Source organism: Coregonus clupeaformis, chromosome 11 (assembly GCF_020615455.1).
Source record: "Coregonus clupeaformis isolate EN_2021a chromosome 11, ASM2061545v1, whole genome shotgun sequence".
In the NCBI taxonomy this organism is placed as follows: Eukaryota; Metazoa; Chordata; class Actinopteri; order Salmoniformes; family Salmonidae; genus Coregonus; species Coregonus clupeaformis.
This window is the reverse complement of record NC_059202.1, coordinates 2,562,460-2,583,577: the sequence shown is the minus strand read 5'-3', so window position 1 is coordinate 2,583,577 and position 21,118 is coordinate 2,562,460. Positions and strand designations below refer to the sequence as shown.

General features: G+C 42.4%; 2 protein-coding genes across 3 annotated transcripts in view; one reads left to right on the top strand and one right to left on the bottom strand.

Annotated features, from left to right (window-relative positions):
* The window catches only part of LOC121577000 (early endosome antigen 1), a 69,900-nt gene extending 67,099 nt beyond the window's left edge, over positions 1-2,801 (top strand). The window contains exon 29 of the mRNA XM_041890675.2: positions 2,720-2,801. Within this exon, the coding sequence (XP_041746609.2) occupies positions 2,720-2,749 (30 nt within the window). The 3' untranslated portion in view covers positions 2,750-2,801. The remainder of the gene's footprint in view (positions 1-2,719) is intronic.
* Positions 1-21,118, bottom strand: part of LOC121577001 (pleckstrin homology domain-containing family G member 7) — a 37,373-nt gene that overhangs the window by 6,371 nt on the left and 9,884 nt on the right. Inside the window, exons 4-16 of one of the 2 annotated variants that reach the window (XM_041890677.2) lie at positions 16,025-16,134; positions 15,553-15,593; positions 14,856-14,954; positions 14,259-14,411; positions 13,852-13,947; positions 9,139-9,246; positions 8,047-8,160; positions 5,995-6,169; positions 3,823-3,938; positions 3,211-3,298; positions 3,023-3,102; positions 2,738-2,849; positions 1,585-1,682 (exon numbers count right to left, since the gene is read on the bottom strand). In XM_041890677.2, the coding sequence (XP_041746611.1) occupies positions 1,585-1,682; positions 2,738-2,849; positions 3,023-3,102; positions 3,211-3,298; positions 3,823-3,938; positions 5,995-6,169; positions 8,047-8,160; positions 9,139-9,246; positions 13,852-13,947; positions 14,259-14,411; positions 14,856-14,954; positions 15,553-15,593; positions 16,025-16,134 (1,390 nt within the window). Of the gene's footprint in view, positions 1-1,584; positions 1,683-2,737; positions 2,892-3,022; positions 3,103-3,210; positions 3,299-3,822; positions 3,939-5,994; positions 6,170-8,046; positions 8,161-9,138; positions 9,247-13,851; positions 13,948-14,258; positions 14,412-14,855; positions 14,955-15,552; positions 15,594-16,024; positions 16,135-21,118 lie in introns of both variants that reach the window. The other variant, XM_041890676.2, reaches the window with a different exon arrangement.

Genomic DNA, 21,118 nt, shown 5'->3' with positions numbered 1-21,118 from the left:
CCTGTTTTGCACCTGCACAAGGTAAGTCTGAATACCAACTACTGAGAAAGGCATAATTTCCTAAATTGGAATCGGGACTTAAGTTGGTTTATATTAAGGATAATGTTTTACAGCTTAATATTTTTTATTTTAAAAATAATCTTATTGAATTATTAAATATATTTTCCACGTGATAAGGCCAGAGAGAGGGCCAGAGATTAGACACCTGTGATAATCTGAAGTACCCAAAAGGGTCACTAGATGTCGTGATAATTACATAAAATCATTGAAAGACACCAAAATTCTGGTAGTTTACTGGTAAACTTTGAAAGTTTCCAGTAATATACCCACCCTTTGCAACCTCACTCATGCCTAGTAATGAAGGATATTCCACCTAACCTAGATGTATCAACGAGCAAGGTATTGGAATACACACTTCTCTGCTTGTGTCCGATCGTCTGATGACCAACTAGTGCTGAGCAATTAACCCGAAATGTAGGTTATTTGATTGACTGAAGTCTGTTCAATTATTTGAATTCCATTTCGTTCTGTTTTTTTCTGTGAGCTCGATGTGCAGTTTCTGTAGAGATAAATCAGATCCAGCCTGAACTGTGCAATGTAGTAGGGAGTTGTAGTTTCCAACAGGCCAATATTTTACATAGTTTAGTAAATTAAAACAGGGTAATTAACTACAATGACCCTAATCCATTGCGGGCCCGCTTAAACTTGTCCATCTGTGCGGAGCAGGACACAGACAGAGAAGAGAGAACTAGCAATCGAGAGGGATAGAAAGCAGTTGATCTTGATAGTTGGTATTCAGAAGTCATAAAAGTATGCCTTATTTACTTTGAACAACTACAAAAATAGTGATTTTGTAAGACAGCATAGGCAGCAGCTCTTTAGAGATGAGATGACTTGGAATGAAATAGTCATCAAATAAAACAAATATTTTATTAAAGTGATGTGAATAAATTATGGTTCATAAGTGATAAGCAGTAATGGGCAGTCACTACCATCATGGGACTTAAATTAATTGTTTTATTCTGTGTTGTTACAGCATTCAACCCACATAATGCACAGTGCTTTTAATGTCAAAAATACATTTAAACCGAAAGCCATGATTCTTTTTTAAATAATCGGACCGAAACAACCTCAAAAAGCACTAAATCGCTCAGCACTATGACAAACACTAACTGGAGCGAGTCACTTGATTTCTGGGAGGATAGCAATTTGTATGTTTGCTCAGAGAAAATCTCCTAGACAAATATAGACTGTAAATAGCTCAACAATGATTATTATCAGGCATGGGAATTAAACATGGTGATGAATGAAGGATTTTATATGGCAGTATTCAACTAGCAACTCATCTAAAATTAATAATCTTTGACCCTGCTGTTTGAGATGGGAATTTCATGATAATGATAGATCCATGCCTTACATAAGATAGCGTAACATGAGATACCACATAACGAAATGTTGCCAGACACCATGGTGCATTTACACATGAACAACCAAATCGGTATACAATGTAAAAATACAGTGTTTTTGTTAGGCCTACAACACGTACAGTGTGTTTACTTTAAGTTCAGAGTGCTCTTACTGTACCTTGACGGCCTCGGACGGCGCTTGTAGAACGAAGGCAGCGATACACTGCTGGTAGCGGTTCTGGTGCATGATGATGAAGGATTGGGGTAGCCCTGACGCTGAGAAGAGAAGGAGGAAACATGGCAGGGTCATATTCATTAGTGCACACCGTAGAAAAACATAGAAAAAGTTTTGTCCCGGAAAATGAAAGCAAGCGTTTCTTATTGGAAGTTCAGGTAGTGCCTCCCTGTTTTGGCCCTTTTGCTTCTAATGAATACAACTCAGTTTACATTTAGCAGATGCGCTTATCCAGAGTGATTTACAGTAGTGAATGCATACATTTTCGTACTGGTCCCTGTGGGAATCGAACCAACAACCCTGGAATTGCAAGCGCCATGCTCTACCAACTGAGCCACACGGGACCAGTTCTGTTGCAAACACACATAAGCAGTACAGAAGGAAGAGTACTGAACAAATAACTCAGGACTGATACTGTAATCGATTACAGATTACTAATCTGCGGTTTAGATAACTGTGGATTGCACAATATGTTTTTATCATAGGTTTCATTATTGATATCAAGTCAGTATCTTATCAGTAAGTAAAGCAGCGTTTCCCAAACTGTCCTCGGGATCCCTTGGAGGTGCACGTTTTGGTTTTTGCCCCAACACTACACAGCTGATTCAAATGATCAAAGTTTATGATTAGTTGATTATTTAATCAGATGTGTAGTGCTAGATCACAAATCAAAATGTACACCCCTTGGGGTCCCGAGGACTGAGTTTGGGAAACCCTGAAGTAAAGCAAGAGGTGTGAACAAGTGCCAAATAGCCAAATGTAATAGATTAGTAGATGTTCATAGGCCTATGTTTAAATCAGTGATGAGGTCCTGGGATCAGGTTGTACATTATTTTCCATAAAAACATACACACTGTTAAATTACTGCACTGTTGAGAGGAGAGCTTGCAACTAAGCATGTCATTTTACCATTTACTCCCCGCTGTATCCTGTGCATATGACAAATAAACTTTGATTTGACAATCACATTAAGGTTGACAAAAGCCAAAATGCTTGTGTGTGTTACTAGGACATGTTCCTTAAACTGTGGAAACTATATAATTGAGTGCTGGCCTTTTTCAATTAATATATCATGCAGGTGTTGATCCCTCCCCACCTGCTGCGTTGAGTTGGTCGACGCTCTTGAGCTGGAGGCGGTCCAGCGAGACGGGCTGGTCCAGGACGGTGAATGTACAGCCCTCCTTCAGCAGCTGGTCAAACTCCTGGTTCTGAGGGAGGCGCAAAGGATTCTGTTCAGGACCTGTGGACTTCTAAACGGGGGGATTAAGTACTATACGTAAGTAGTTGTTTTAAGTACTATACGTAGGTAGTTGTTAAGTAAGTTATAATACATATGTAGGTAAGTATATATGTGAGAAAATCATATAGATATGGGTCCTACCTTCTTGTTCCTCTTGATCTTGGTGATGAGGAGGAACTCGTCAAAGAGAAACAGGTACACATCATGCAGCTTGGCATTCTCTGGTGGTAACACATATAGAGATGATGTCAGGACATGGCCGATGTAAAACTACAGTACTTCAAACGTATTTTAATTAGTCTTGTCTGATTACTCTGTATGTCACCGACCTGTGAGCACTAGTTTGCCCTCGTGCAGGAGGCTCCGACGAGCGATGAGGTTTTCCAGGGTGACTGCTTTCAGGAGATGCTTCAGATTCTGTTCATAGCCAAATTAAGGGCTGAGGTTAGGTTGTGGGTAGACGCATAATTTATTTGCATTCTTACGAGTTCATATGTGGTGGGAGTATATTTTATTTTTATCATATCACACCGTTATATCTCTTGCATGCATATGTAGCTTTGCGGATCATGATGTTCAGATATCACTAGATTTTTATCTGAAAAAACTAAGATGCTTCAGACAGCTTTCTCTTTACTTTACATCAATGCATTGATATCATTCAAGTTGTTGTTGTACTGTATCTGACTTGTGTATCAAACGTTAACCATATGATCTGTTCTATTCTAATCCAAACCAAAGAATATCAATTTTTCGTGGCCAGAGGTAAAGACACCAACCCAAGACCAGCATCATTGGAAAGCTTAAGTACAGAGGCCCATGTTCCTCCAGGAACTAAGAGGATTAAGTCAATTAAGTGAATTATATTCTATTATGTATTTGTGCAAACCCAGTTTGGTATTCAAAGCTCAACTCTCTCACTATTGTGAATGGACCCTTACCTCAGGGACGAAGGCCCGCTTGCCTCTCTCCCACACTGGCAGCCACACCAGGGCATCTCTCAGCTGTTTCACCTTCTGGTAGTTGTCCAGCCATTTGACTTTGCCCTCCAGATCACCTACAAAACACACCCACACACACAACAAAACACACCCACACAACACACACACAACACACACCCACACACAGAGGGGGAGGGATGTGTGTGACACAAACAAACCAACAAGGACACTAAACTGCATTCCACTCCACCACTGTTTGATAGTGAGCAGTGCACACTAATTAGGAACATCGATTCTGGCTGGCGTATTCCTGGCTTTGGAACACACATAACAGTCTTAACAAGGATGTCACTTTGTTGTCATCAGATTATATTAATATAATTTATGTAACTTCATATTAGTTTAATAATATAGTACTATAGTACATACTTCCCACGGGGGGCCAGTATGAAAGATGTATGCACTCACTAATTGTAAGTCGCTCTGGATAAGAGCATCTGCTAAATGACGTAAATGTACTTTGTAAAATGTTCAGCTATGTGCACAATTTTTATTGAACTATCAATTTGTCTGGCATTGGCAATGAAACAAAGCAATTTGAAATTGTATCTCTGATGTTGCATCTCAAAAGTTGCTGATACGGATATCATTAAATGATGACGACAGTTGTCTGTGTGTCTCAATATAGGTGTGATCTATGATGCAACATTCACATTCAGAGATTAGACTGCGCCCACCTCTTACTGTGAACACCCACCGCACCCATTAAACATTGACCTATTCAGCCCAGCCTGCCATTGTGACAATGCTATTCCCAGGCCTCATCAACTCACTGTATACCTCTGTTATTGTCTGTACAGTCACACCCTGGCTATGGGAAATAACTTTGAAGCACACAGTAAAAGCACTGGAATAGAAAAACAGGTTCGATATACAATAACAATCACATTCAAGGTACAATACTGGTACACATTTCCCCACAGCCGGTCCTGTCCATCTACTTATAGAGTGAACCACCAAAACGCGTCTGCAAGTACAGGCACGCAGAGAAGACTTCAACTGTCACAGATTTTGGTTGCTGCCCAAACAAACAAACAAACAAACTGCCTATTTGTTACCATTTCTAAAATACATGTATTTGTATATCCCCCCTTGGTTGTATTTGCTGAGAAGACTGTGTGCAAATTAACTTTTCCACAGTGTATATTTTGTAATGGGCGTGAAGATGTGAGTTAAGCCAGGAGATGTGTAAGTGGCTGACAAAAGCCCACATAGCTCTGTCAGAAAAACCCCTAGAGCTGATGGCCTGAACGGCAGGGCTACTGTTTCCTACGTAGAAATAGAACTCCTAGAATGGCATCTCCATTCAAGTCAATGGGGGTGATAGGAGGACCGGTGGCCATTTAGAATTCTATTTCTATGTTTTCCTCCATAGTAAGACACAGGAGAGGATAGCTGACTGACTCTGCTTGTGTATGTTAAAGTTTCCTTACATGGCAAAAACGTTCATGTTGTGGTTAGAGACAGAGGAGCCACTAGTGATGACTAACTACTGTTGAATTAGGTTTAGATGAGTCACCTCAGCTGATAACATCAGCCATTATGCAAATAACCCAGATAATCCAATAATGGCTTCACAGAATTCCAAGTCAGATTTATTTACACTAATAATATGTGTGATGATCCACTGACTATAGAGAGTCAGTGTGGTGGTGAGGGGTAACGTAACGTAGTCATGTGTTGCAGTAAGAATGTGCAATAAAGTAGTGTGGTAAGGTTGCACTGTTTTGTAGAAATATCAGATTCGCCTGAGATCCTGACCATGTTGTACACATTGTAGGCAATGGTCTGGCAAAACTATTTTGTTATTCTCATTGGATGTTATGGGGAAATAAGACTTTCTGTTTTTAATTGAAAATGAACAGTTGTGAAGCGGGCAGTGTTCAGGGGCTGTGTGGGTGTTTGAGTGAAAAAGACTCAGAGGAAAACCAACCAGTATAAACGCACAGCCCCCTTCATGATTGACGCATCATGCTGAAAACATCAAAGAGCCTCACCAGATGCATCTGTTCAAGGCCAGGCAAATAGGAGATATGGTACAGCAGCCTGTGTAGTGATGGGGTTTTACAATACAGTGTTTCAGTGGCAAGGGTGAAGGAGGGGGATGCTCACATATGGAGGTGTCCACCTGGTCCACCACTCTCTGCAGGGCGCTCTCCTCCTCCTCCGTCCGGCTCCTCTTCCCCACGTTCTTCAGCAGCAGGGGGTAGCGGGTCAGACGTTGCAACGGCGCCACCAACAGGTCACGCAACTGCAGTCTCCGACACTCCTGGTTCCTCTCACACCACTAGGAAGGAAGGGGAGAGAGAGAGACAAAGACAGCGTAGTGGGGAGAGAGAGAGCGTAGAGGGGAGAGAGAAAGAGAGCGTAGAGGGGAGAGAGAAAGAGAGCGTAGAGGGGAGAGAGAAAGAGAGCGTAGAGGGGAGAGAGAAAGAGAGCGTAGAGGGGAGAGAGAAAGAGAGAGCGTAGAGGGGAGAGCGAGAGAGAGCGTAGAGGGGAGAGCGAGAGAGAGAGAAAGAGAGCGTAGAGAGGAGAGAGAGAGAAAGAGAGCGTAGAGGAGAGAGAGTGAGAGCGTAGAGGGGCGAGAGAGAGAGCGTAGAGGGGCGAGAGAGAGAGAGCGTAGAGGGGCGAGAGAGAGAGCGTAGAGGGGAGAGAGAGAGAGCGTAGAGGGGAGAGAGAGAGAGAGCGTAGAGGGGAGAGAGAGAGAGCGTAGAGGGGAGAGAGAGAGCGTAGAGGGGAGAGAGAGAGAGCGTAGAGGAGAGAGAAAGAGAGCGTAGAGGAGAGAGAAAGAGAGCGTAGAGGGGAGAGGGAAAGAGAGCGTAGAGGGGAGAGGGAAAGAGAGCGTAGAGGGGAGAGAGAGAGAGCGTAGAGGGGAGAGAGAGAGAGCGCGTAGAGGGAGAGAGAGAGAGCGCGTAGAGGGGAGAGAGAGAGAGCGCGTAGAGGGGAGAGAGAGAGAGCATAGAGGGACGAGAGCGAGAGCGTAGAGGGGAGAGAGAGCGAGAGTGTAGAGGGGAGAGAGAGCGAGAGCGTAGAGGGGAGAGAGAGCGAGAGCGTAGAGGGGAGAGAGAGCGAGAGCGTAGAGGGGAGAGAGAGCGAGAGCGTAGAGGGGAGAGAGAGAGAGCGTAGAGGGGAGAGAGAGAGAGCGTAGAGGGGAGAGAGAGCGAGAGCGTAGAGGGGCGAGAGAGCGAGAGCGTAGAGGGGCGAGAGAGAGAGCGTAGAGGGGCGAGAGAGAGCGTAGAGGGGAGAGAGAGAGCGAGAGCGTAGAGGGGAGAGAGAGAGCGAGAGCGTAGAGGGGAGAGAGAGAGAGCGTAGAGGGGAGAGAGAGAGAGCGTAGAGGGGAGAGAGAGCGTAGAGGAGAGAGAGAGTAGAGGAGAGAGAGAGAGGGGAGAGGGGAGAGAGAGAGAGCGTAGAGGGGAGAGAGAGAGCGTAGAGGGAGAGGGAGAGAGAGCGTAGAGGGAGAGAGAGCGTAGAGGGGAGAGAGAGAGCGTAGAGGGGAGAGAGAGAGAGCGTGGAGAGAGAGAGCGTAGAGGGGAGAGAGAGAGAGCGTAGAGGGGAGAGAGAGAGCGTAGAGGGGAGAGAGAGAGAGCATAGAGGGGAGAGAGCGTAGAGGGGAGAGAGAGAGAGCGTAGAGAGGAGAGAGAGAGAGCGTAGAGGGGAGAGAGAGAGAGAGAGCATAGAGGGGAGAGAGAGTTAAAGCCAAATTAAGCACTATAAGTAGGTTGATAAGTAAGTCTGTGACAAAATCAGATATTGAGAGAGAAAGCAATTGAGTAAGAGTGTGGGAGAAAATAAGAGAAAGAGAAGAGACAGGTCAGGAAGTAAGGGTGAAAGAGAGCACGTATTAGGGAGAACTGAGGGATGGGGTAGGGTAGGAGGGAAAGGGAAGTTGTGAGGAAGAAAAATGATCTCAGCTGAGAGCAAAAAAACAGCAGGGTTGCAAAAAAGAAAGAGTCACAATCGCAGGAGACTAATTGTCACATTCCAATTGTCAGCGAGCCCCAGTGACTCTGTTCGCTCACACTTGACCCGGGTTCTATCCTACCTTACTGCATTATTGTGTGTGGTTGTTAGGGACAAGGTACAGCGCAACCTTGCCCCAACCAACCCTGATTTATAGTTCCAAATAAGCAGCGCTCGGCGGCTCCGGCCTGCAGTACAGTGTACCTTCACGTAGGAGCCAAAGTCCTCTCTGTGCTTCAGGCTGTCCAGATAAAAGAGTGCAGTGGAATAGTTGAGGCAGTATTTCTGCAGACAGTGGCATATGCTCTCCCGGATCGCCTGCCAACAGATAGAGAGAGATATATGTAAATGGTTAGCTAAGCAGTAAGCTCATAGAGAAACAGAAAAATCTCATCAAAGTTTATTGGTCGTGTACACAGATTTGCCGGTGTAATAGCACAGTGGTTCCCAACCTTTTTGGGTTACTGTACCACCAACTGAATTTTGCTCTGCCAGGAGTACCCCTGGAGTACCCCCTCATGTGCATTTTACCAGTAAGCCTATGGTCTCATGGGTCTTCTCAAGTACCCCCTATGGATAGGCCAAGTACCCCCAGGGGTCCTAGTAAGATGAATGCACTAACTGTAAGTCGCTCTGGATAAGAGCGTCGGCTAAATGAATCAAATGTAAAAAATGTACCCCTGGTTGGGAACCACTATTATAGCAAGTGCAGCGAAATGCTTATGTTACTAGCTCCAACAGTGCAGTAGAATGTTTAATACAATTAAAATACATAAATAATGCTACAATTCTCATCAAGAAATAACAATCCAAAGTAGAGTGTAGGAATCCAGAATATAAATATGTGGTGTGTATAGACAGTATATCATTTGGAAAAGAAAAAAAGCTGCTGGGCCACAGGAAAAACTGTGCTACTTATTCATAGATAATTTCATGGAGGGTGATAGAGATTTACGTCTAGTATACCATATTTGAGTAGGTCACTTTTTAAAACAACACATGACTAATTATATTGATACTTATGATTTTATACTTGTTCTCTGGTTTATAATGAGTGTGTGTGTGCGCGCCTGTTTCAAGTTTTATTAGTCGTATGTACAGGATACACATGGCATACACCGTCCAACGAAATGCTTACGTGTAGGTTCCTTCTCGACAACGCAACAAAATAATACAATCTAAGAATACAAATGTAAAGTAAATTACAGTAGAATAGAATATTCTCTGTGTGTGTAAACGCGTGTGCTTGTGCATTCAAGTATTTGAACGTGTGTGTGTTTGTGTGTGTGTCCATACCTTGAGGAGGAGCTCCTGCAGGGTGGGGGTGGGCCCGCCCCCTGCTACTGGAATCTTCCAGGACTCCTTGATGACATGCAGCAGGCTGGTGAGGAAGCCAAAGCTCACCTGGGGAACAACACATCACATTACAGAGTCCACAAGAAAATGTAATATCATAGATAGACAAAGTCTACATGAAGATGTCATGCCATAGACTATTGCTGTGTAGTCATATAATAGAGTATAATAGAGATCGGTTCTAAGCTGACATTTGGAATTGTTTTAAAATGGTCATAATGGATCATTTAGCAATTTGATTTATAATTTTAGGACCCTTTTAGGTATCAATTTTTTTTTGAAAAAAAATGAATTTGGCTTTTACTACTATAGCCCAGAGAAACGCATTGAATAACACATTCATAAATGGCAAAAAAGACATTCAAAGAACAAGGTTTTGAAGTGTCTGTCCTATATCTAGGAGATATAACTAAAATGTAAAACGTAAATATAAGAAAGCTTTAAAAAAAAAGTATATATATATATATATATATATATACATACATACACACACACAGTGGGGAGAACAAGTATTTGATACACTGCCGATTTTGCAGGTTTTCCTACTTACAAAGCATGTAGAGGTCTGTCATTTTTTATCATAGGTACACTTCAACTGTGAGAGACTGAATCTAAAACAAAAATCCAGAAAATCACATTGTATGATTTTTAAGTAATGAATTTGCATTTTATTGCATGACATAAGTATTTGATCACCTACCAACCAGTAAGAATTCCAGCTCTCACAGACCTGTTAGTTTTTCTTTAAGAAGCCCTCCTGTTCTCCACTCATTACCTGTATTAACTGCACCTGTTTGAACTCGTTACCTGTATAAAAGACACCTGTCCACACACTCAATCAAACAGACTCCAACCTCTCCACAATGGCCAAGACCAGAGAGCTGTGTAAGGACATCAGGGATAAAATTGTAGACCTGCACAAGGCTGGGATGGGCTACAGGACAATAGGCAAGCAGCTTGGTGAGAAGGCAACAACTGTTGGCGCAATTTTTAGAAAATTGAAGAAGTTCAAGATGACGGTCAATCGACTCGGTCTGGGGCTCCATGCAAGATCTCACCTCGTGGGGCATCAATGATCATGAGGAAGGTGAGGGATCAGCCCAGAACTACACGGCAGGACCTGGTCAATGACCTGAAGAGAGCTGGGACCACAGTCTCAAAGAAAACCATTAGTAACACACTACGCCGTCATGGATTAAAATCCTGCAGCGCACGCAAGGTCCCCCTGCTCAAGCCAGCGCATGTCCAGGCCCGTCTGAAGTTTGCCAATGACCATCTGGATGATCCAGAGGAGGAATGGGAGAAGGTCATGTAGTCTGATGAGACAAAAATAGAGCTTTTTGGTCTAAACTCCACTCGCCGTGTTTGGAGGAAGAAGAAGGATGAGTACAACCCCAAGAACACCATCCCAACCGTGAAGCATGGAGGTGGAAACATCATTCTTTGGGGATGCTTTTCTGCAAAGGGGACAGGACGACTGCACCGTATTGAGCGGAGGATGGATGGGCCAACAACCTCCTTCCCTCAGTAAGAGCATTGAAGATGGGTCGTGGCTGGGTCTTCCAGCATGACAACGACCCGAAACACACAGCCAGGGCAACTAAGGAGTGGCTCCGTAAGAAGCATCTCAAGGTCCTGGAGTGGCCTAGCCAGTCTCCAGACCTGAACCCAATAGAAAATCTTGAGGGAGCTGAAAGTCCGTATTGCCCAGCGACAGCCCCGAAACCTAAAGGATCTGGAGAAGGTCTGTATGGAGGAGTGGGCCACAATTCCTGCTGCAGTGTGTGCAAACTTGGTCAAGACCTACAGGAAACGTATGATCTCTGTAATTGCAAACAAAGGTTTCTGTACCAAATATTAAGTTCTGCTTTTCTGATGTATCAAATACTTATGTCATGCAATAAAATGCAAATTAATTACTTAAAAATCATACAATGTGATTTTCTGGATTTTTGTTTTAGATTCCGTCTCTCACAGTTGAAGTGTACCTATGATAAAAATTACAGACCTCTACATGCTTTGTAAGTAGGAAAACCTGCAAAATCGGCAGTGTATCAAATACTTGTTCTCCCCACTGTGTGTGTAATATATATATATATATAGTACCAGTCAAAAGTTTGGACACACCTCCTCATTCAAGGGTTTTTCTTTCTTTTTACATTGTAGAATAATAGTGAAGACATCAAAACTATAAAATAACACATATGGAATCATGTAGCAACCAAAAAAGTGTTAAACAATTCAAAATATATTTTGTAATTGAGAATCTTCAAATAGCCACCCTTTGCCTTGATGACAGCTTTGCACACTCTTGGCATTCTCTCAACCAGCTTCATTAGGTAGTCACCTGGAATGCATTTCAATTAACAGGTGTGCCTTCTTAAAAGTTAATTTGTGGAATTTATTTCCTTTTAATGTGTTTGAGCCAATCAGTTGTGTTGTGACAAGGTAGGGGGATATACAGAAGATAGCCCTATTTGGTAACAGTCCATATTATGCAAGAACAGCTCAAATAGGCAAAGAGAAATGACAGTCCATCATTACTTTAAGACATGAAGGTCAGTCAATACGGAACATTTAATAACTTTGAACGTTTCTCCAAGTACAGTTGCAAAAACCATCAAGCGCTATGATGAAACTGGCTCTCATGAGGACCGCCACAGGAATGGAAGACCCAGAGTTACCTCTGCTGCAGAGGAGAAGTTCATTAGAGTTACCAGCCTCAGAAATTGCAGCCCAAATAAATGCTTCACAGTTCAAGTAACAGACAAATCTCAACATCAACTGTTCAGAAGAGACTGTGTGAATCAGGCCTTCATGGTCGAATTTCTGCAAAGAAACCACTACTAAAGGACACCAATAAGAATAACAGACTTACTTGGACCAAGAAACACGAGCAATGGACATTAGACCGGTGGAAATCTGTAATTTGGTCTTGAGTCCAAATTGGAGATTTCTGGTTCCAACCGCCGTGTCTTTGTGAGAAGCGGTGTGGGTGAATGGATGATCTCCGCATGTGTATTTCTCACCGTAAAGCATGGAGGAGGTGGTGTTATGGTGTGGGGGTGCTTTGCTGGTGACACTGTCTGTGATTTATTTAGAATTCAAGGCACACTTAACCAGCATGGCTACCACAGCATTCTGCAGCGATACGCCATCCCATCTGGTTTGGGCTTAGTGGGACTATCATTTGTTTTTCAACAGGACAATGACCCAACACTCCAGGCTCTGCAAGGGCTAATTTACCAAGAAGGAGAGTGATGGAGTGCTGCATCAGATGACCTGGACACCACAATCCCCCGACATCAACCCAATTGAGATGGTTTGGGATGAGTCGGACCGCAGAGTGAAGGAAAAGCAGCCAACAAGTGCTCGGCATATGTGGGAACTCCTTCAAGACTGTTGAAAAAGCATTCAAGGTGAAGCTGGTTGAGAGAATGCCAAGAGTGTGCAAAGCTGTCATCAAGGCAAAGGGTGGCTACTTTGAAGAATTTTAAATATATTTTGATTTGTTTAACACTTTTTTGGTTACTACATAATTCCATATGTGTTATTTTATAGTTTTGATGTCTTCGCTATTATTCTACAATGTAGAAAATAGTAAAAATAAAGAAAAACCCTTGAGTAGGTGTCCAAACTTTTGACTGGTACTGTATGTATGTATGTATACACACACACCTTCAGACAAGTCCCGTGACACTTGTGGGGGGTCGTAGAGCAAAACGGAAACCACCATCGTGAGTCTCCTCTTTACATAGAGTGGTCATAGTAGTTTGAAGGTCAAACCATTCGGACGCTACATACGTTTTCGTGAGAAGACCGATTTTCGGGATGTCTCATGGTCTGACAAACACCACTCTATCTCTGCCACCTTTCAACACAGATATCTCTAGCTTAAAACCGATGGATTTTGATGGGGATTTTTTTATCATGTTACTTAGATTGACGCACTGTTGTGTCAATCGACTCTAGGGGGTTAAAAAAGATCATACTTTAGGAATGAACAGATGACTGAAGATGTAATGGTTTCTGCGGTAATGGACTCAACAACGTGAAGAAAGTTTGTTGCTCCTTGCTAAAACAAGCAAGGTGTTGTAGCAAACAAGTCTTCGGTTGCCTAGGCAACGCCCCCCACAGTGCAGCAGCAGCACACATAGAAATAGAATGAATAGAACGGCTTGGAAGCTCTAACCCTGGCAATTTGACTGGTAAACTCATTACATGGGTACACTCGCAATGTCTGCCTGGTATTGTGATGCAAAAATGTCCATGGTAATGTAGAATGTTCATTCAAATGATGTAAACTGATGTGGCTCATGCAATGGAATGTATATTTTTTATGTCAACAAATCATAGCACAAATTGATGGTTACACTTCCTGCTTTTATTTCCTGCATCGCTCCAATGGGTACACTCGCAATGGCTGCCAGTCCCATTACGCCATCATTGACTTGAATGGGGAGGCCCGTTCTATTCATTCTATTTCTATATCAGCACATGCAGTCAGGAGAGGAAAATAAGAAGTATTCAAACGGTTATTAAGGAGCTGCAGTCATTCGGCTGGCCAGTTACCGCCATCCAAAATTCCATGACCGTCACAGCCCTACTAATCCAACCTAATGTAATATACAGTATGTAGCTCTATGGTCTCACCAGACACAGCTCGTTGAGGTTGGCAAACAGCCTCCAAGAGTCCACGTCAGGCAGGCAGTCCTTCATCTGCAAGTTGGTCAGCGTGGCCAGAAACACCTGAAGGACACAATATATATATTTATTTTTAATTAAACACATTAAAAACACAAACACATTAGAAATATATTAGATATTACACAAAGAAACACAAACAAAAGGGAGGGGTTGGATCTGTTTGTGCTGTATTCGATTTCATAGTAGAGATGAGGTAACATTTCATCTAAAGCTGAAGAAAGAGTTCCCCAACAAAGCCACACAAAGCAAAGGTGTTTGGTTGCAGTGGTGAGGCGCCATTCCTGTTCAAAAGTATGTGTGTGTGTGTGTGTGTGTGTGTGTGTGTGTGTGGAGGCGTATATCTAGTAAGTCACCTCTTTGAGCACCATGAGCTGATCCAGGAAGTAAACACACTCGCTGGTGAAGAGTTCCCAGATGGCTTCCTGTCTCTTGTAGTCCTGAGGGTCACAGTCAGACATCAGCTGAGACGAATCACAGTTCCTCAGGAACTCCTCTAGAGAACAGTCCTGGGGATGGAGGGAATGATAAGACAGATGGATGGTTGGATATATGTTATTTGAATAATACTAAAACCATAATACACGGGGGGGCTGATTCATTGTGGTTTTAACACGGCTGTGCCGGTGCGGTCATAAGTACAAGGCGACAGCATTCTGTAACCTGTCTTGTTACTATCCTCAATGCTGTAACTCTATTATCGTCTGCTGTCTAGATAAAGTTTATAAATGTATGGTTGTCATGTGCGTAGGCCAACAATAAAGTCTTGTTCCCTTCCAATGTGTCATTTATAGGTTTCATGGGCTTCCTTGTTCCTATAGTAATTCTTAGGAGCACTGACTCAATTATGACTGGGTCCCAAGTTACAAATGCAGACATGTAACAATTAGACATTACACAGCTAGGAGGGAAAAGGGCTTCTTCAGCTCTGGTGTTCATATGCCTTTCCTCACCTTGTACTTCTGGAAGTCTGTGTCCCTCCAGTCTTGAATCCGTTCCTTCAATAGACATTTCTCAATATCAGATGAAGTGCGTGTTGTTTTCCCTTTAGTCTGAGAGGAACAAATACAGGTCAAACATTACTTGAACAATCAATCCGTTTTCTTTTTACTATAGATATGAGTGTCTGTTTGTCTAAGTGGGAATGTGTGTGTGTGTATAGTAAGAGTGAATGTGTGTATGTATCTGTGTGTGTATGAGTACGAGCGTATGTGTATGAGTACGAGCGTGTGTGTGTGTGTGCCCGCTTGTGTGCACGGTCATGCACTTATGGAAGTGAACAGTGGAACAGTGAACTACAGTACACACAAATAGTGTTTTGTTCATATATTTGCCCATCTATCTATCAGTCTGGTCAAACACCTTTAATATGAATTGATTTGGATTGAATTGGTTTGGCTCAGTGTGTTGACACATTATGAAATCTCAGGAGGCCATGAGAACAGAGGGGAAGAAAGTGTATTCATTAATATGCTTTGATTAAAAGTGGGTCAGAGAACAATATCCTTAATTCCATTGCAGCTTGCCTGAGCACACTGGCAGCTTCAACGCACTAGCAAACAAACCACAAACAACTAGACTGACTGGTGGCAGGGCAGGCTAGCTAGGGCGTGTAGCAGGTGGAAAACAACAAACAGACAGCACACATACCGTGCCACGTATGGAGAAAGGCCACTTGGGTTTTTTGGTGTCTGTGGAAACGGAGAACACAGTATTGTCATTATCTACAAAGGCCTAGCTTCATAGGTCTGCTGTTGAGAAAATGTAAATTAGATAGGATTTTACAGGAAATGACGCTTTAAGTGCAAACAGCCTTATCATTTTGCCTGAATGTGGCAATAATCTGAAAATAGTTAAGGAATGTTGCTTATATATTTGTGTAAGTGAACTTCTGATGCAGGTACTAACATCATAGCTAGGTAACCATATAATTAGAATACTATTTCCTAACTAATTCCTAATATTAAATAGTAATTTAATAGGATCTCTATGTAGGTAACTGTAAAATAATATCTATAACAAATAACACTGTAGGCCTAAAATCTGGTCTTAAAAGTAATCAAAAACAAGCTGTTGACAAAAATGTATCAATAAAGTGAAGAAAAGCAGCTTTGGCGTTAACCTGAGAAGTTGAGTATGTCTGCCGCCCCATTGGACACAAACAGGTCCCCCGGCGAAACATCCAATCCGGGCAGACTGACCACCACAGAACTCCGCCTCCTCTCCTGCAGTCTGGGGGAACAGGAAGAGATCAGGGTATGAAGAGGGAGAAAGTTTGTAGAACATTCTGACCAATAAAGGACAGTTTCTATACAAAACTGACCAATAAGGCCCAATAGTAACCAAGGACTTTCTAACTAGTGTGACTAACAGTATTTTAGGTGTGAGGTATACAGTATGTCAAAATTAGGTATATCATCATATAAAAAGGTATAACAGTGAGTAATGGCATAATAAGTGAGGTGTAATACAACGTGAGGAATAGAGCATGTCAGTGAGGTACAGCATAATACCGTTGTAATAATGACAATGAGTAATGGTGTAATAAATGGAGGTACATTAATCAACATAATGGGGTCAACAGACTGCCAAGAAGACTGTTTAACCGGAAACAACTGAATTCCTTTTGGCATTTCTACATTATTGAAATACCATGTGTACTCACTGCACTGTGAACAAGCAAGCGAATGAGGGTTTGTGATAAATATTAACATAAAAGCATGAGAACTAGAGTCTACTGTATGGAACAGTGGCAGGATTTGCCTCCATAATATGGGTGGATAGAAATAATAATACGTTTAATATGTAAAGAACTGTTGTTACCCCCAAGGTGCTCAAAAATTATAATAAACAATCCAGAATATAAAACACAAACAAAACTATATACAGGTGTCGCCAGATCCGGAGGACATGGGAACAGAATTAGCAGATGTCCTTGAAAGCTTTTCTGAACAGCACAGTCTTGAGCTGTGCCTTAAAGGAGGACAGAGACTCTGCGGCCGTAATAGTGTCTAGAAGTGCGTTCCACAGCAGCGGAGCCATGCAACTGAAAGTCCTGGCACCCATAGATTTTAGTCTGCTGCGGGGCTGCTGAAGGGAGACGGATCTGGAGGAGCGAAGGGTGCGTGTGGGGCAGGAGGGTAGAATGGAGGTCAGACCGGTACTTGGGTCCAGAGTTGTGGATAGCTTGGTAGGTGTGAACCAGGATTTTGTAGTCTATGCGTGAGCATATGGGAAGCCAGTGGAGGTTAAACAGCACTGGAGTGATGTGCTCGCAGGGGGAGGTGTGGGTGAGGACACGTGCAGCACAGTTATGGACATATTGTAGCCTGTTTTAGGCACTTGGCAGATGTGCCAACAAAAAGGGCATTACGATAGTCCAAACGGGATGAAATAAAGGAGTGGATGAGTCGCTCAGCTGCAGGGTGTGATAGCATAGGTCGTAACCTGGCAATGTTCCGTAGATTGAAAAATTAGACTGGTCACAATTTTGATGTGGGCCTCAAATGAGAGCTGACTGTCAAATATCACACCCAGGTTGTGAACCTCACTGGAGGGGAGGACCTTGACATCATCAATATTGAGGCTGTAGCTGCTGATGTTGTGTATGATGGTGCGCGTGTCAATCAGGACGACCTCTGTCTTTTTGCAGTTTAACTGCAGGAAACTCAACTGCATCCACGCTTTGATGTCCTGTAGGCAGCTGACCAGAAGTGCACAGGAGTGCAGTGGCACTGGCAGTGTCAGTGTTTGTGGAGACATACAGCTGAGTGTCATCAGCATGAAAGTGAAAGCCCAGTCCTTGTTTCCTCAAGATGTTTCCCAGTGCCAGCATGTAGATACAAATCAATAGTGGCCCCAGGACTGAGCCTTGAGGGACCCCCTGTCGGACCACAACTGTGTCTGACCTACTAGGACCGATGGCCAGTCCAGGACAGTGTCTGACAGGCCCAGGAGCTTCTCCATGCGGTCCAGCGACATTCGGCTGACCGTGCCGAATGCTGCACTGAGGTACAGCAGTATGAGGATGCTGGCAGCCCCAGTCAGTATTCATGAGGAGGTCATTGGTTACCCTTACCAGGGCAGTCTCGGTACTGTGTCTAGCTCTGAAACCCGACTGGAAGGGCTCAAGTAGGTTGTGATTGGCCAGAAGGTTTTGGAGTTGGCTAGAAACAGCATGTTCGAGGACCTTCCTCAGGAAGGACAGGTTGGAAATAGGCCTGTAGTTCTGGCGGTTGTCATGGTCAGATCCAGGCTTTTTAAGTACTGGTGTGACTGCGGACAGTTTGAGCTGAGGAGGGACACAACCAGTGATGAGGGACTTGTTAATTTCTGTGAAGAAAGGCTCCAGAGCAGGTAAGCAGGTCTTGACAAGGGAAGTGGGGATAGGGTCAAATGAGCAAGTGGTGGGCCTCATTGTCCTAACCAGCTTGGTTACATCAAGTAGTGTCTAACAGGTCATCCTAGCTCTCGCGTGTTGTTGTTAAGGGTAAACTGAAGGTAAACACAGAAGGTAAATACCCAAATGATCAATTCAAATCAAGCAGAATTAATGAATTAAAGACTGCCAATTAAAGCCCCCATGCAGTCTTTGTAATTGTATTTTTAAATCATCACTGTATGTCTAATAAATCATTGTGTGTGTTTATGAAAATAACTTAAAAATAAAAATTTTATCATTTATTTCCCTGAGCCTCCTTTGGCCCGTGAAATGCTCAGTCTGATCATGTAGGCGTTAGGAAACAAATATTACTATATTGACATACACAGCTCTGATTGGCTGATAGGATGGTCTAGCACCCACCCCATACCCAGATGAACAGTCATTGGTCATATTGTGACATCATGAAATTCCAGCTTTTTTTCTTTCTTTTTTTACACCTCTTACACAAAAAGGGCATCATCATTTTCACAATTTTAAAGTGTTTTTTAAACTTTTTTTTTGATGGAAATATCTTCTTTTTTTAACAGGAAAATCTTGTTTTTAACTGCATCGCACCTTTAAGGAATTGATGTGTTGTTGACATCTTATGCATTAGTTATGTAGTTTGCTATGGTAGAAAGTATTTAATTGTCATTTTTTCCCTAAAAGTTCTAGACAAAATAAATCATACAAAAATAAAATTATTCATGGCAAAAGTATTGAACCCCATGAGTCAATACATGTTAGACTCATATTTGGCAGCGATTAGGGGGAAATTCAGACCACAGTTACGCACAAGTAAATGGTACTTTTTATGTACTTTTCTCTCTACGCGTATTCTGACCTTGAACTTAAGCAGGGGGAAATTGCCAGTGCCACCAAGTTACACATTTGGGGTGGAGATCAAAGAAAGATGCGTGGCGGAGGTGTGTCTACACCGTATTCTGACCTTGACTTAATTCCCTAAGAATTCCACCACCTTTACGCACAGGGAAACAGTTGAATAAGGTTGAGCGAACCTGCCAGTTCCAAGTGGAAAAAGCATCTACTTTCTTTTTTCCAATAGAAATAACAGCATTCTCAATGCACTGTAATTTATAAATTGATATGATAAGAACAGTCATTTGGAAGCAAACAGAAAATCATAACTTGACATGTGTTGCGGCCCCTTTTCCACAGTAAAGTAGGCTATAAATAGCTGTGCCGTTATTCAACATTTTAATTGTATGCCCTCATAATTTGCGGGGATGGAATTTGGAGACCCAAACTATAGGCTTCTGTAGCGCCGAACATAGAGTTGATTTATGCGCTTTAGAATGTTTTAATTATTATGCCCAGGCTTACCTCAGTTTTATTTAACAATTTGTATCATGTTAAATATTAGCCACTATCGGGAGCCACCGTCAGTAATACCCACATATATATAACTGTCACTTCAGTGTTCATTTCCTTTAATATGTAGCCTACATTTTACATAATTCCATTTAGTTTACCCTTCTTTCTCATGTCTGTGTAGTTGTTCCTGAGGGTCGCTAGCAATAGTGGATCATATTAGGCTAACGTTGTACAATAACGTAGCGTATTTGAATCATTATAGAATTCAGACCACACGTAGCAGTTTAAACCTGGAGCAGAGTTCACGACGTCTGGACCGTTGTCATTACAGTTCCATGATTAGTGAGGATTATGGAAGAGTTATTGGACTAGCCTATTGTTCAACCACTACTGTACACTTTTTTCACCTTCCAATATTTAATGGATTGAACTTGAATATGGATTAGTCGAACCACTGCATTTTTGTGCATAAAGGCTCTCCAAACCAGTTGTTTATGATTCATAGATACTTTCCTAACCCTAAACTTTGTCTAAATAATCTAAAAAAATCAGAGTATCTACCAGTTGGTGTTGAAACTGAGACAAATATGCATTTATTTAGATGGCTTTCATTCATTGATCCCTAATATTGTGAACCCATTCTCTCAATGTATTCTAGTGACCAGGTCTGGAACCAACAGGACCCAAACTGCTTCTACCCCCAAGCCATTAGACTGCTAAATAGTTACTTAAATAGTTAACCAATAGCTACCCGGACTATCTGGATTGACCCTTTATGCACTAACTCTTCACATACGCTGATGCTACTGTTTATCATCTATCCTGTAGCCTAGTCACTTTCCCTACGTACAGTATATATACACATATCTACCTCAATTACCTCATACCCCTGCACATCGACTCGGTACCCTGTGTATATAGACAAGTTATCGTTACTCATTGTGTATTTATTCCTTGTGTTATTATTTTTCTATTATTTCTATATTTTTTTCTCTGCATTGTTGGGAACGGCCCGTAAGTAAGGATTTCACTGTTAGTCTACACCTGTTGTTTACAAAGCATGTGACAAATACAATTTTATTTGCTTTGTGTCTGTTGACAAAATTCCAATTAAAGGTTTAAAGGGATGGCTTAAGATAAATGTAGTAAAACCCCTATTGAATGAAAACTCCACAAGAAAATCTGTTGGCCAGCAAATAGGAGGGTTTTCAGTGGTTGAATGTATTTATCCCATTCATGCTAGGTCATATTCATTAGGGCACACCGTAGCAAAACATTTTGCAACGGAAAACAGTCCGGTTTTTTTCAGTTTGGTGCCTAATGAATACGATCCTGGTTTCGTAACTCTGTGACATACAGTTGAAGTCGGAAGTTTACATACACATACACTCAGTTCCTTTCCTGAGGATGGCTCACCCCTCACAGTTTTGGGGGATTTCAACCTCCCTACGTCCACAT